Source organism: Pygocentrus nattereri, chromosome 14, assembly GCF_015220715.1.
Source record: "Pygocentrus nattereri isolate fPygNat1 chromosome 14, fPygNat1.pri, whole genome shotgun sequence".
Taxonomy (NCBI): Eukaryota; Metazoa; Chordata; class Actinopteri; order Characiformes; family Serrasalmidae; genus Pygocentrus; species Pygocentrus nattereri.
Window position 1 is genome coordinate 12167501 of NC_051224.1, and position 13936 is coordinate 12181436.

The following is a 13936-nucleotide window of genomic DNA, read 5'->3' on the forward strand; positions in this document are numbered from 1 at the left end:
AATAAAATGCATTTTAGCACAGTAGCTTAGTGCCTCCTGAAGGTGCTTCTTTTACAGTGAACCATAAATACTTTAAAAATAGTGTTCAAATACACACATTAGTCCAATGCTGAAATGATTGTAAGCTAATACTTGGCTCATAATCCGTTCCTAACAGACCTTTTCACGATACGCAGTATGAGTCACAGTATTCTGTTCAAAGATTTGATAAGACTTTTATAAAAGGACAAATTTAAAACATATTGTCAGTTCAGCTCTTTGCATACTACACTGCACTAAATACACTTAAACAGACCTAATTATGCTTTCTAATGACATGTTACAGTTGGTCTAGTACTGTATGATGTTTATTATTATCTTGATAAGATACCTCAATGTGCTTTTCTGAGCTTATCACAGGTATCATTAGTTCTTTAAGAACACTCACCAGCTGCTTGTTTCATTACAGAGAGCATAATTATTCCTGCTTCATTGGATGTAGTGCAGTTCAGTAAAAGTGAAATGTTGAATTAAAAATATTGTACTCATAATCTTTATAGTATATTAAACTTGGCACTTCTGGTTAAATTTTGTCTGTTCCAACTTCTCAGACCTTTTGGTGTATTGTGAGATTTCCTGAAGTATTGTGATATATTTTTACTGTATTGTCCACCTCTGATGGTCAGTGTTTTTACGACGAAATTCATGTTTGCCCCCAATCTAGCATAATGTGACATTTATCACATTAATTATGTCATATTGTCAGTGTCAGCTACTGTATTATGGTATTACCATGATGCCATCTCACCATTCATTTCAGAGAGAGAAGAAAACATGAAGGATGTAGCAGAAGACTCAGACTCCTCATCCTTGCCTTCGCTAGAAAGTGAAGAAGAAGGCAGGAAGAAGCCTAAACAGGAAGAAAAAAAGAAAAGTGCACCAAAGAAAAAGAAGGAAGATGGTGAGAGCAAGACTAAAGGAGGAAAGGTGAGTTGAATGGAGCTGACAAGAAACCAGCCTCTTTGCCCTGAGAAAGTAGGGCTGCAACTGAAGATTATTTTATATGGCAATTGGTTCTAATCACGTAGTCTGGTTGGTTGAAATGTTGCTAAGGTTGCCCGCTGCTACGTATCAAGAGCAAGTATGATTGCTCAGTTGCCTTGGGTAAGTAAACAGTATAACAGCAATGATAATCAGTTACCTGGTCAGTCAGTCTGACATTCAGACATGGGGTACTTTTGAAAGTGAACAATCTACTTGACTTGACTCTTAATTGCCTCCATTCACTTTTGTATGGAAACACCCATTGGTGCAAAAAAATAATGTAATCTAGCTGTGTGTCAAGTTAAACCTGGCCATTCATGCTGTTTTTTGTAATTGTCTGTAGTGTGTAACAAAATTTACAAGGTAGGTGAAGTTTGCAAAAATTGAGGCAATTATTCTACTAATGGATCCATTATACTCTTTCTGCTTATATGACTAACTGAAATTTCTCAAAGTGGTAGACCATAGAGTATGTGAATGCTCCTTTTATTACCATTAGTCATCATAGCATTACCTATTAAGGTGTTTACCTGTGGCAAGTGTCTAAACAGGTGTTTGGATCATTCCACAAACATTTTCATATTTGCATTGCTCCTGTCCCAACGTTTTGGAATGTGTTGCAGGCATCAGATTACAAGATTGACATCAATTTACAAAAGCAATAGTTGAAATATTAAATATCTTGTCTCTTTGTGCTGTTGGAATTAAATACCTGTAAAAGACAGATATTTTCATTTTACCTACTTCAGCTAATCAGTTTGAGCATCATGTGGTAGAAATGGTGATATTTTTTGCTGTGTTGAAGTCTTAAAAAGCATTGAATTTGATTTTGGAAATTATGCAGCAATCCTGATTAGCACAGGCCTATCATGGGATAGTCTTTGGAATATCCGTCTCTCTCTATTTGAAGATGGAAGTCTGCCTCAGATTGTCTTTAGCATTGTAACCTGTGCACTGCTTGATCTGCAGGAAGAGGAGAATAAAGCTGTGTCCAGGCTGAAGCGTTACATTTCCCTCTGTGGTGTAAGACGGAACTATAAGAAGCTGCTAGAGGGCTGCCGCTCAGTGAAGGCAAAGGTGGCTGTGCTGAAGAAAGAACTGGAAGAGCTGGGAGTGGAAGGTAAGGAGTGAGTGATAGTGAGTGATAGAGACATGAGACAGAGACATGAAACAGAAACTGCTTTACTGGTCCAGCACCCTGAATGGAATATACAGTGAGGAAAATAAGTATTTGAACACCCTGCGACTTTGCAAGTTCTCCCACTTAGAAATCATGGAGGGGTCTGAAATTTTCATCTTAGGTCCATGTCCACTGTGAGAAACATAATCTAAAAAAAAAAAAAAAAAATCCGGAAATCACAATTTTTTTTATTTTTTTATTTATTTTTAATAAATAATTTGTGTGTTGCTGCTGCAAATAAGCATTTGAACACCTGTGAAAATCATTGTTAATATTTGGTACAGTAGCCTTTGTTTGCAATTACAGAGGTCAAACGTTTCCTGTAGTTTTTCTCCAGGTTTACACAAACTGCAGCAGGGATTTTGGCCCATTCCTCCACACAGATCTTTTCCAGGTCAGCCAGGTTTCTGGGCTGTCGCTGAGAAACACAGAGTTTGAGCTCCCTCCAAAGATTTTCTATAGGGTTTAGGTCTGGAGACTGGCTAGGCTACTCCAGAACCTTGATATGCTTCTTGCGGAGCCACTCCTTGGTTATCCTGGCTGTGTGCTTTAGGTCATTGTCATGTTGAAAGACCCAGCCACGACCCATCTTCAATGCTCTAACTGAGGGAATACAATTCAATACATGCAATACATGCAATACATGGCCCCGGTCATCCTCTCCTTAATACAGTGCAGTTGTCCTGTCCCATGTGCAGAAAAACACCCCCAAAGCATGATGCTTCCATCCCCATGCTTCACAGTAAGGATGGTGTTTTTGGGATGGTACTCATCATTCTTCGTCCTCCAAACACAGCGAGTGGAATTAAGACCAAAAAGTTCTATTTTGGTCTCATCTGACCACAGAACTTTCTCCCATGACTCCTCTGGATCATCCAAATGGTCATGGGCAAACTTAAGACGGGCCTGGACGTGTGCTGATTTAAGCAGGGGAACCTTCCGTGCCATGCATGAATTTAAACTATGACGTCTTAGTGTATTACCCACAGTAACCTTGGAAACAGTGGTGCCAGCTCTCTTCAGGTCATTGACCAGCTCCTCCCGTGTAGTTCTGGGCTGATTCCTCACCTTTCCTAGGATCATTGATATGCCACAAGGTGAGATCTTGCATGGAGCCCCAGTCCGAGGGAGATTGACAATCATGTTTAGCTTCTTCCATTTTCTAATAATTGCTCCAACAGTTGATCTTTTTTCACCAAGCTGCTTGGCAATTGCCCCCTAGCCCTTTCCAGCCTTGTGGAGGTCTACAATTTTGTCTCTGGTGTCTTTGGACAGCTCCTTGGTCTTAGCCATGTTAATAGTTGGAGTCTTACTGATTGTGTGGGGTGGACATGTGTCTATGCAGCTAACGACCTCAAACAGGTGCTTCCAATTTAGAATAATGAGTGGAGGTGGACTTTTTAGAGGCGGACTAACGGGTCTTTGAGTGCCAGGATTTTTGCTGATTTACAGGTGTTCAGATACTTATTTGCAGCAGTAACACACAAATAAATTATTTAAAAAATCATACATTGTGATTTCCAGATTTTTTTTGATTATGTCTCTCACAGTGGACATGCACCTAAGATGAAAATTTCAGACCCCTCTGTGATTTCAAAGTGGGAGAACTTGCAAAGTCACAGGGTGTTCAAATACTTATTTTCCTCACTGTATGTGAGGGCATACAGTGTTATTTTGCTGGTGTGTGTGTACCACTTGTCATTACCTTTTGTCTTGTCCTCCAGGTCAGCCCTCCATAGAGAAGTGTAAGAAGGCAAGGCTGAAGCGAGAGGAAGCTCAGGAACTTGCGGAACTGGATGTTAGCAACATCATTACCACTCATGGTACTTCCCCGGTTATATTATCCTTCACAAACCGCGCTGAAGTGTGCACATTAAATAAGCCTACTTGCATACTTTACTACATTGACGTCAGTCTTTGTTTACATGTGAAATTTCTCTATTGTATATGCCTGTTGGCCTTTAATCTAAACCTCTAAAACACACTTTGAATGTACAGCTGTAAGCAAAGGTTTGGATGTTCTTGGTCAAATGTCTTTCTGTAGATTTTTCTAAATGAAAAAAGGGCACATCCTGTTGAGATCACACTCCTGTATGTCTTAATACACAATTGCATTTAAAAAAATTATTTATTTAATATAATATACTTAAAAAATGATTGGAAGAAACATGAAATGTAGCCTGTGTAACAGTTATGGCACATTTTGTATTTTACAACCCCATTTTGCACGAAGTTGGGACACTGTGCAAAATGTTAGATTGCTTGTTAGTTGCAATAATGTGCAAATCATTTAAAACCTATATTTAATTGAAAAAAGTGCAAAGGCAACATAGCAGATGTTGAAACTGAGAACTGATGTTTTTTGAAAAATATGCCCATTTTGAATTTGATGGCAAAAAAGTCTGCTTCTCCTGTTATCCCACTCTTCACAGGTTACCCACTGTATATAGGTTCTTATCTCCGTGACAGATTTTCTCTTTTTTTTTTTTTTTTTTTTTTTTGTCCTGTCTGTGTTCTTCAGGCCGTCCCAAGCGCAGAACTTCAGCAGTGTGGCCTGTTCGAGGCAGCTCTCCTCCGGTATCAGCCTACAAACGGGCAGTGAACTCTGACTCAAACAGTGAAGATGGCCATGCAGACAGGGGGAGCAAGAGAACAACAGACTGGAGCAACCTGCGGGGAATCATTAGTGATGATGCAGAGAGTGATTAGGTGACAAGGGCCTCACTCAAGTGTACAAAGTGTTTATAGCACATTACATTCAAATTTTTCAGTCTGATGTTCTGTTTATATCTTTGTTTCGGACCTGTTCGTTTTTAGACATCCTTTTACATATGTTCAACTTTAATAGAATAATAAAGAATTATCCTTTGTACTTTTTACCTTCCAGTTTGTTAGTTTTGTAATTATTTACATGTGTTCTGATTCTCAATATAGTTGTTAGTGTTTACAATATAAAAAAAACATAACTGAATATTTTCCCAAATCACTGTGGATTTCAACATTTGTTTACATGGCACGGGATTGACTAAACACAGTGATCAGGAACAGAAGGAAATTAAACTGGAAGCTAACTTGAGTATTGCATCCAACTGTACTAGCATATTTATGGGCAGGTTATGTGGGGGGGGTGATAGCTCTGTTACAACACAGAGGGTATTTCATACAGAAGCATTTTTAGATACGGCACGGTGGGTAGCGCAGCGAGGAGGGCCTGGGTTCGATTCCCCTGCCAGGTGACCAGGGTCCTCTCTGTGTGGAGTTTGCATGTTCTCCCTGTGTTTTGCGTGGGTTTCCTCTGGGTTCTCCTGTTTCCTCTCACAGTCGAAAGACATGCAATCTTGCAGGCCAATTGGACATGTTACATTGCCCCTAGGTGTGAGTGTGTGAGTGACTGTCTGTGTCTGTCTGTCTGCCCTGCGATGGACTGGCGACCTGTCCAGGGTGTATCCTGCCTTCCGCCCGATGACCGCTGGGATAGGCTCCAGCATCCCCCTGCGACCCTGACGGAGAAGTGCCTTAGAAAATGGATGGATGGATGGGCATTTTTAGATAGCTGAGTAATCTAAGCCAAAAGTGAGATGTGTCCAGTAGAAATGCCATTTACCTCATGAGTTTTGGATTAAGCTATCTGGTTAACCATGAAATGAAATGTTGCTTTATGAAATAAACCATATGATTAACAGCCTAAGCTACAGTGCCACTGTAGAATTCTCTCTTTGATTTTGAAATTCTATAGAAGTGGTACTTCCACTGAAACATCACGTTGCCTGTTCATACCATCTACCATGTAGTTGCTTCGGTGCTATAAGTGGTTGTGCTGATAGGTTTTATCAAGAGCTTACCAACCCAGCAAACATTGGTTGACTCTACTGTACAATGTTCTCCATTCACACTGCTTTATTCTGTTTGTATATTTTTTTTAAACTGTCCAAAAAAATAGTAGTTGGGCTGGTGTGCTCTGCCCTAAAGGGCTGAAAAGAAGTTGGAGTTAGTAGTAATAGTAATGTAAAAATGAATAATGGATTATAAAGCTGAATTGTTGTGGACAAAATATATCTCTCTGCACATATACACATGCTTATTTAAAAAGTGTATTCTGTAATTTAAAGGCCAAAGCACACCAATATTCTGGTGGTGTAAAACATTTAGAGAAAAAAAGTAGAACATTTAGAAAAAGAGCTGGTCAAATACACCATGTGAATGCAGAACATTATAAAATCTCAGATCCTCCACACAGGTATGGTGCACCAACCCAGCATTTGGGTTTGTTGATGTTGGATGAGTGTGGCCTTCAGTAATCTAGTCAACACTCAACTGCAGCTTTATTGCCTTTGTATACATCACAATAATCAGAAAGACATATTACTTTTTCTTCTAACTAAATCTAGTAGAATTTGGGAAATGCTGTCTAGTCTAGTTTACCATAATCTTGCTGCAGCAGAATTTTACTATGGGTGAGTTAACTTGTAGATTTAGATAATGTAACAACAATTATAATTTTTACAAAGTACTTGTGTAACCACCTCAGCGTTTGCACTTTGAAATGCAGCAGTATAATTTGATTGTGATTGATCAGTAAACTTTCCAGGAAAAATCACAAAGTAGAGTGGAGAGAATGGGTCCATAAATGCCTCCACCTTTTGGACTTATGAACATGACTCAGTTTGGAAAACCTTCAGAGGCTTAAGTGAAACTGAGGCCTTAAAAGAGGAACACTTGGGGGATTTATCAGTAACTTTACCCGATAGTACAGATGGTACACTCTTAGAAATAGGTACCAATAAGTGTGCCCTCAAAGGTACAACAGTGGGTTTAAGGTCCAATTGTGTCCCTTAAATAAGTTTTTCCCAGGTGAAAAATACGTATTTGAGCTTTTTCACAACTTAATGTTTCAAATCTGAACAATAAAATAAAAAGCCTGGAACCGAGGCAGGGTGTGTGGATTCAATAGAACATAGAAAATATCATTTAAATGGATTATGGTACAGTTTTGTTCACAGAGTAAAGGAACTGAGATGTACACCTGAGGGTTCCACCCCAGTGACAGTCCTTCTATTTACAACTTAGATAGAAAAATAGAGTACATCACAAAGTTGGATAGAAGTGTTGTCAAAAACAGATTTACACATGTAATTACACATGTAAAGTACAGATCCTTCAAAAAGCTACAAGAAGTGAAACTATCATTCTCCACTTTGACATATTTAGTCCTTCAGGAAGACATGCACAATCAATTTTTAAATTTAGCTGGTCTTGTGTTTGTCCCTTGATTTTTTTCAGGAAAACATATAGAGGGAGAAGAGGAATGGGGTGATACATAAAGAAAGGGACAGAGGTAGAGAGGCACTGCTGGTGATGACGGTCACATATCCAGGTTGGTTGCTGCTGGTATAAGTGTTGATCCAGTTTTGGTACTTGGACACCCTGGTGTACACTCCAGGGAAATTGGGTTCAGCGCAGTTATATCCGAAGCTTACAATACCAACCTGGGTCCAGCCAGCGTCCTGCTTAATGACCATTGGACCTCCAGAGTCACCCTGCATGCACCAAAAATAATATTTTTTTATAACCAATTTCTGACCTCTCTTAATCCACTAGAATTAAAAGGACTGTCTTTGTTACTGTGCCTTCATGACTAATTTGTATTGACTGGTTTCCCTGTATTGTGTTGTATTTTTGCTGCTTAGTTTTCATATATGAACAGTATGGAATGGCAAGTGAACATGCTATCCCAAACTCTTTTACAAAAAGTAGAAATTAATTTTAGTTAGTTTTTTTTTTCTTTTTCATATGGGCCTTTAATGATGTAAACAGTTTTCATCTCACTCACCTCTAAAGCTACATTTTCAGAAATATCTATGTTCTGTTAAGACTGTTAGGACCTACCTGGCATGAGTCCTTCCCCCCTTCAGTTAGGCCAGCACATATCATGTTGCTTGTGACGCTGCTTCCATAGGAAGCTATACAGTCACTGTTGGTGACAACTGGCACTTCCACCTCCCGTAGGTTCTGAGGAAATGGCAGGCTCACTGTGGAGAACCAAAGACAACTATATGCAACCATATTCAAAAAGGTTCTATATAGAATCGTCTAAAGGTTCTATATAGAATCATTATCTTTACTGAAATACCCTTGGCAAATAGACCAGTAAAAATGGTCCAAATTTACTTGGACTGAAATCTTATTCCATGGATGTTACAGAGCATTTTTCCTTCCTCTATAAAGTTTCTGAAGAAAGGTGGTTTTGTTCTGACAGCAACAGTGTTGCCCACTGGTTTTAAATCACTTACCACTATTACCAATGTCTCCCCATCCTGTGACCCAGACAAGAGTGCCGCCGCCCAGAGAGCTGCCAGCTGCTGCCAGGCACGCTGGCTGGACGTAGTCGGTGTAGGTGACTGAAGAGGTAAGCTGAAGAAGCGCAATGTCATTGTCATGGGAACTGGTGGAATAGCTGGGGTGAATGATGATTCGACTGACGGAACGTATCTGGCTATTTGAGTTGATCCCCTGAAGGCTTGCCATTCCCAGATAGATGGTGAGAGCAGCTGCATAATTGGTGTTGGAACTGAAAGAGGAAAGACCATGTCAGACTGTAAAAACAGTGAAGAACCCCTTTTAGCTCTCTAAGAAAATGTTTTTGTTTTTTAAAGAAGCATTTTTGTAAATGATGTGTGAGATGAACCTTTTAAAAAATAAATATAGAGCTTCTGCACCAGATTATGGGTTTTGTAGAACCACACATCCGCACAGCAAGGACCTCATTAAAGTTTTACATTAATTTGCTATTCATTGTACAGTGTGTCGCTGCATTCCGAAAGCAATTGAGAAAAGTGGCGTGGTGGTGCACCACAAATGGACTGTACAAGATAAGTTCCAGTGCTCTTTTATTGTAGTGCAAAACATGTAAGCACACTATTTACAATCTCAAAAAAGCATACAATTGTTGCTCTTAATTAATGTGACTCCATTAGACCCCTGCCTAACCTCCAGTAATCACTTGGCAGATGCTGGTTTTAACAACAACCTAGGAGCATGTGGAAGTCTCTGTAAAGTCTGGGGCAGACATATACACCCCAACCCCCCCAAGAGGAATTCCACCATTATTTTAAAATTTCTACATAATTGAATCAATAAGATGTACGTTCAGTGTAAACCAAATCATTTGAAGTGGTTTGATGTGAAATGTTCTGTTCTGTAGAAATGTACCACATTAGGATTGATTACAGTTTAGTGATGGGAACCAAACATCTGAAGCATAATGCCTCTAAAAGGAACATTACAGGAAGTGTGCAGCAGATGGTTCTATATACAACCTTTTTGAAATTGGTTCTATATCCCATCAAAAAGGACCCTTTTCGGTCTAAAGAACAATTTCACCATGCAAACAGCCCTTTGATCATGCAATGGGTTCTTTGAGTGTTCATGGTTCTTTATAGAACTATTTTCTTTACTTAAGAACCCTTGAAGAACCAGATGTTTAGGTGTACTAAGGCCACATTGTTACATCATCAGAAAGGCGTTGGCACATAATTTTATGAAGAAAAATTAATGTGAATGATAATAAGCTGGCAAGCAAAACACTGACGTTAATGATGTAATAGGCAAAACATGAATGTGTTTGAAATTTAATGCTACACTTCACTGCTCTCTTTAATCAACATGTAGTAGCTGGTTTGATCTGCGAGCATTTCCTTTGAACTTTTTTCAAGCTGGGTGCATGTGCAAAGGATTGTTAGCAACAATAGACCATGACGGATACTCTGGTATAGACTGCATTTCTAGTTTCTCAGCTGCTTTCCGATAGGAGTGGCCTTCAATGACATAGCGGCCGAGAAATGCAGCCCATTTGGACCGCAGCCTATCTTTTGGAAAGCAGCTGCCTTAAGCTATGTACAATAAACACAGCAGACTATTCAGAGTAAATGCAGTGTTTACTCAAAATGCAAAGATGCACATTTTTGCTTTACGCTAGCGGTGTCAAACTGGGTTCCTTCCAGGCCACAGCTCTGCAGAGAGCTCTTTTTCCTCATCAAACACACCTGATTCAACTCATTAGCTACTTGTCAAGACCTTCATAAATTGAACTCAGTGTTAGCAATAGGAAAACTCTGATCTCTCTGGAGCTGTAACCTGGAAGGAAGCCAGTTTGACATCTCTGCTTTACATTCTCAGAAATAATGTTGCCAGTAAGGGTCGTTTGGCGTGATGTGAAGAACCTATTTTGGTTCCCTCCAGAAGCTTTCCACAGACCAGTCTGTAAAGAACTATTTTTGGAAATGAGCAGCTTCTTAAATTTAAAAGAAAACTCTATTCAATTTAAAAGCTTTTCCTAAAACCATATGTCCAGGCCAAAAACCACTGAAGAGCCTTTATGTTGAAGAGTCTGCAAGCAGATGCAGATTTGCATCTGGCATAAATTAGTTTGTTAAATGCCTCCATACCTTTGGAAACAGTGAGCAGCTGACAGGATCCAGTTGTTATTGATCAGGGATCCACCACAGAAATGGCCTGCTCTGTATTGAATGCTGACTTGCCAAGGCCATGCGTTACTATTAGCAGTTTCCCCACCTACAATCTTGTTGTTGAAGGGAGCTTGACCACACACTGATAGAAAAGAGAGCGGTCAGTGAAATGCACATGCCAGCTGAGGAACAATACTCACAGAAATGTGCAAGTGTATGGAGTGGACACCGTTATGGAAACATTCATACTGGAGTGGAGTGGGGCAGCTTTTTGTTTTCAGGGCACCTTCAGACCTTACAGGTTACATATGGTTTTGAACCAGTGGGAAGTTGTAGGTCTACAATTTTCAAGAAGAACAGATGCACTATCACTTTGGACAGAAAATCCTGAGTAATGACAAGCAGAAAATGTGGGTTGATCCTGGAAGAAAAACCCATTCTGTCTTCAGGCCAAATTCATTTCTCCTGCTACATTACACCAGACGCGTATTTTTTAAACATAGAAAAATATGATACATGTTATCTTGAGACCATTGAAAACATTTAGCCTGCTATGCCAGTGCTGTCTGATTTTTTCTACTTTTGTAATGTTGTGGATTCATTTATTTGCCCTTTTTACAAGATTGTCAGTCTGTTTATTAATCTCTTACCTTTTTACACATTAAGTTTGGTTACTGCTAATGTAACATGGCACAGTGAAGTAATCCCTTTTTAACGGTCTCTCCTGAGGCTGTTATTCTGGATTGAAATACTCCACAGTTGCAGTTTATTGATATGCTGTGACAGACTTACATCTGTCCATTTCAATTACACTATCATTGTCTGAAGAGTCTAAAGTTGTGCTGATTTTGATAAACTTCAAAAATCAAAGTACTGTTTTCAGGCATTTGCCCACTGTTAACTGATTGATTAGTAAGTAAACTCCCTTCTCAAATTAGTGAACAAAAAGGATAAGATGGGTGCAGCTTAAGATCACAGTAATGTAGGAAATTAAATTTCATTGAAATTAAAATGAAAAATTGCCTTTAGAATTCCCCAATGTAGTGTTAGGTCTGATAAAAAAAGCTGCAACTTTCATAAATACAATGCAGATCAACCCACTTCACAAAATGAAAAAGAAAATAAAAATAATAGAAAATTAAATTCATATAAGAACATTTGTTTCATTGGCAAGTCTTTGCCTCTCACTGTTTCTCTTCTAATCTTCTGTTTTTTTTTTTATCAAGCTCTGGCAACATACCTAGTTCTATAATGAATGACATATAATAAACACACACACACACACACACACACACACTTTCTAAGCCACTTCTCCCTCAGGGTCGCGGAGGGTGCTTGAGCCTGTCCCAGCAGTCGTTGGGCAGAAGGCAGGGTACACCCTGGACAGGTCGCCAGTCCACCGGAGGGCAGACAGACAGACAGACACACACAATCACACCTAGGAGCAATGCAGCATGACCAATTGACCTAACCGCATGTCTTTGGACAGTGGGAGGAAACCGGAGAACCTGGAGGAAACCAATGCAGACACAGGGAGAACATGCAAACTCCACAAAGAGAGGACCGTGTTCGCCTGGCCAGGGAATCAAACAGAGGCCCTTCGTACTGTGAGGCTACACCGCTACCCACCACGCCACCGTGTCACCCATAATAAAACTAGTCATCAGAAAACAAGGGGACTGGTGTCATAAAGGTCAATAACTTACCAGACTGGGAGAGTGAGCCTGAAGGAGAGAGAGAGGTACACAGAAGTACACAGTTACACTATATAGCATTTTTTAAAGGACTTTTGCATTTGATTTCTTTACTTAACATTTCTTTACATAAAAAATGTAACATGAGAAAGCAGCCAACTTATACGTCCTAACTGAGCACTCCTGATTAACCTGTCTGGGCAGGGCAAACAGATTCAACTGATTATACACTTTTGAATTCCTGTCTAAACAGAGTAAGGTAACCAACAACAAGACGATTGTTGCTGATTCAGTCAAAACTCAAAACCAGGAACTCAAATCTATTCACGGACAAAGATTATGATTATCAGTCATTAATGGTTTGTTTTTAATTTAGTTATATGGTCTGGGCAGTGGGTTAATAGGATTTCTATAAGTTGCCTTTTTATCAAGAGATTAAGATCAATATCGTCCCTTGAACTGACGGAAAGGAAGGTCAAGGCATAAAAATATGAAAAAGTCAATAAATCTGAAAGTTTCCAAAGAGATCTTAATTCTCTCATAATACCACTTCACAAGAAATAATCATATCTTTGGCTTTGCGGTGAGCTAAAAAAAATCATTTTCAATTAGTTTAATTTTGATGTGTTCTGCTTTTTATCCATGATCATGACGTGAGTCTCTTAGAAACTAGGAATCTTTACCCTATTTTTAAGAAAGGCGTATCTTTTCAGACGTGCTTTATTACTTAACCTATCGACTCAGTTCTGTTATATTTTATTCGTATTTTCAGTTATATTTGATTATACATTTTTATTTTGTTGTAATTTATTTATTATTTATTTTGTCTTCTGTGAATTCAAATGACATTATCATGTAAATAAACATTGTAAATGTGCCATGTAAATAAAACATATGATTATTATTACTATTATTATTATATAATGAACTATATACATGTTTGATTCAAATTCACAGTTCAAACAATAAAATAAGCAGTAATAATTAAAGCAATATATTATAAGCAATAATTTTGTGGGGGTTGTTTACATTTTCATTTATAAATAGTCTTATACAAAACAGTGTAACCACAGTATTGCGATAGCATTGAAACAGATAGGTCAGTGTTCACTGAGTACACTGTCGTCAGAGGCTATTCATCATACGAGTGGTAACTCAACATAGTTTCAGACAAAAAGCTCTTTAACAAAGATGTATTACAGGCGCTAGGCTACAAAACATGAAGTACAAACTTAAAAAGTGCCTGAACTTTCTTCCGAGTGCTTCTAAAATGTTTGACTTCAAACAAACAATGAATGTAACAATAAAATTAATCAGATCAGACACTTTCTATATTTTTTCTGTCTTGTTTCAACAACCACTCTTTCACTGGACCTACCTGTGGCATTCAGAAGAACAGCCCCTGTAATGAGCAGAGCTTTCCACCAGTGAAGCTCCATGCTCCTCTTTCTTCTGCGGTTCTGATGGTCTTCCTCCAAACCGTGTGTAGTTGTCAGGTAAGGCAGTTGATGATTAGTATTTCGACATCCTATCTCATCTATCTTTTTTCCCTCCTTGTTCTGTTTCTGTGACAT

The 13936-nt window shown here is 38.9% G+C and overlaps 2 protein-coding genes across 2 annotated transcripts in view; one reads left to right on the forward strand and one right to left on the reverse strand.

Annotated features, from left to right (window-relative positions):
- hirip3 (HIRA interacting protein 3) overlaps positions 1-5082 on the forward strand; it is a 7470-nt gene extending 2388 nt beyond the window's left edge. The window contains exons 5-8 of the mRNA XM_017681791.2: positions 800-966; positions 1993-2143; positions 3928-4026; positions 4725-5082. Of these exons, the coding sequence (XP_017537280.1) occupies positions 800-966; positions 1993-2143; positions 3928-4026; positions 4725-4912 (605 nt within the window). The 3' untranslated portion in view covers positions 4913-5082. The remainder of the gene's footprint in view (positions 1-799; positions 967-1992; positions 2144-3927; positions 4027-4724) is intronic.
- A 1426-nt stretch (positions 5083-6508) lies between these two features.
- On the reverse strand, positions 6509-13936 carry LOC108410616 (mast cell tryptase-like). Its single transcript, XM_017681788.2, has 6 exons — positions 13741-13936; positions 12375-12392; positions 10648-10810; positions 8494-8771; positions 8090-8232; positions 6509-7740 (listed from the first exon to the last, which is right to left on the reverse strand). Exons 1-6 carry the CDS (start codon positions 13934-13936, stop codon positions 7480-7482), a joined length of 1059 nt encoding a protein of 352 aa, XP_017537277.2. The 3' UTR covers positions 6509-7479.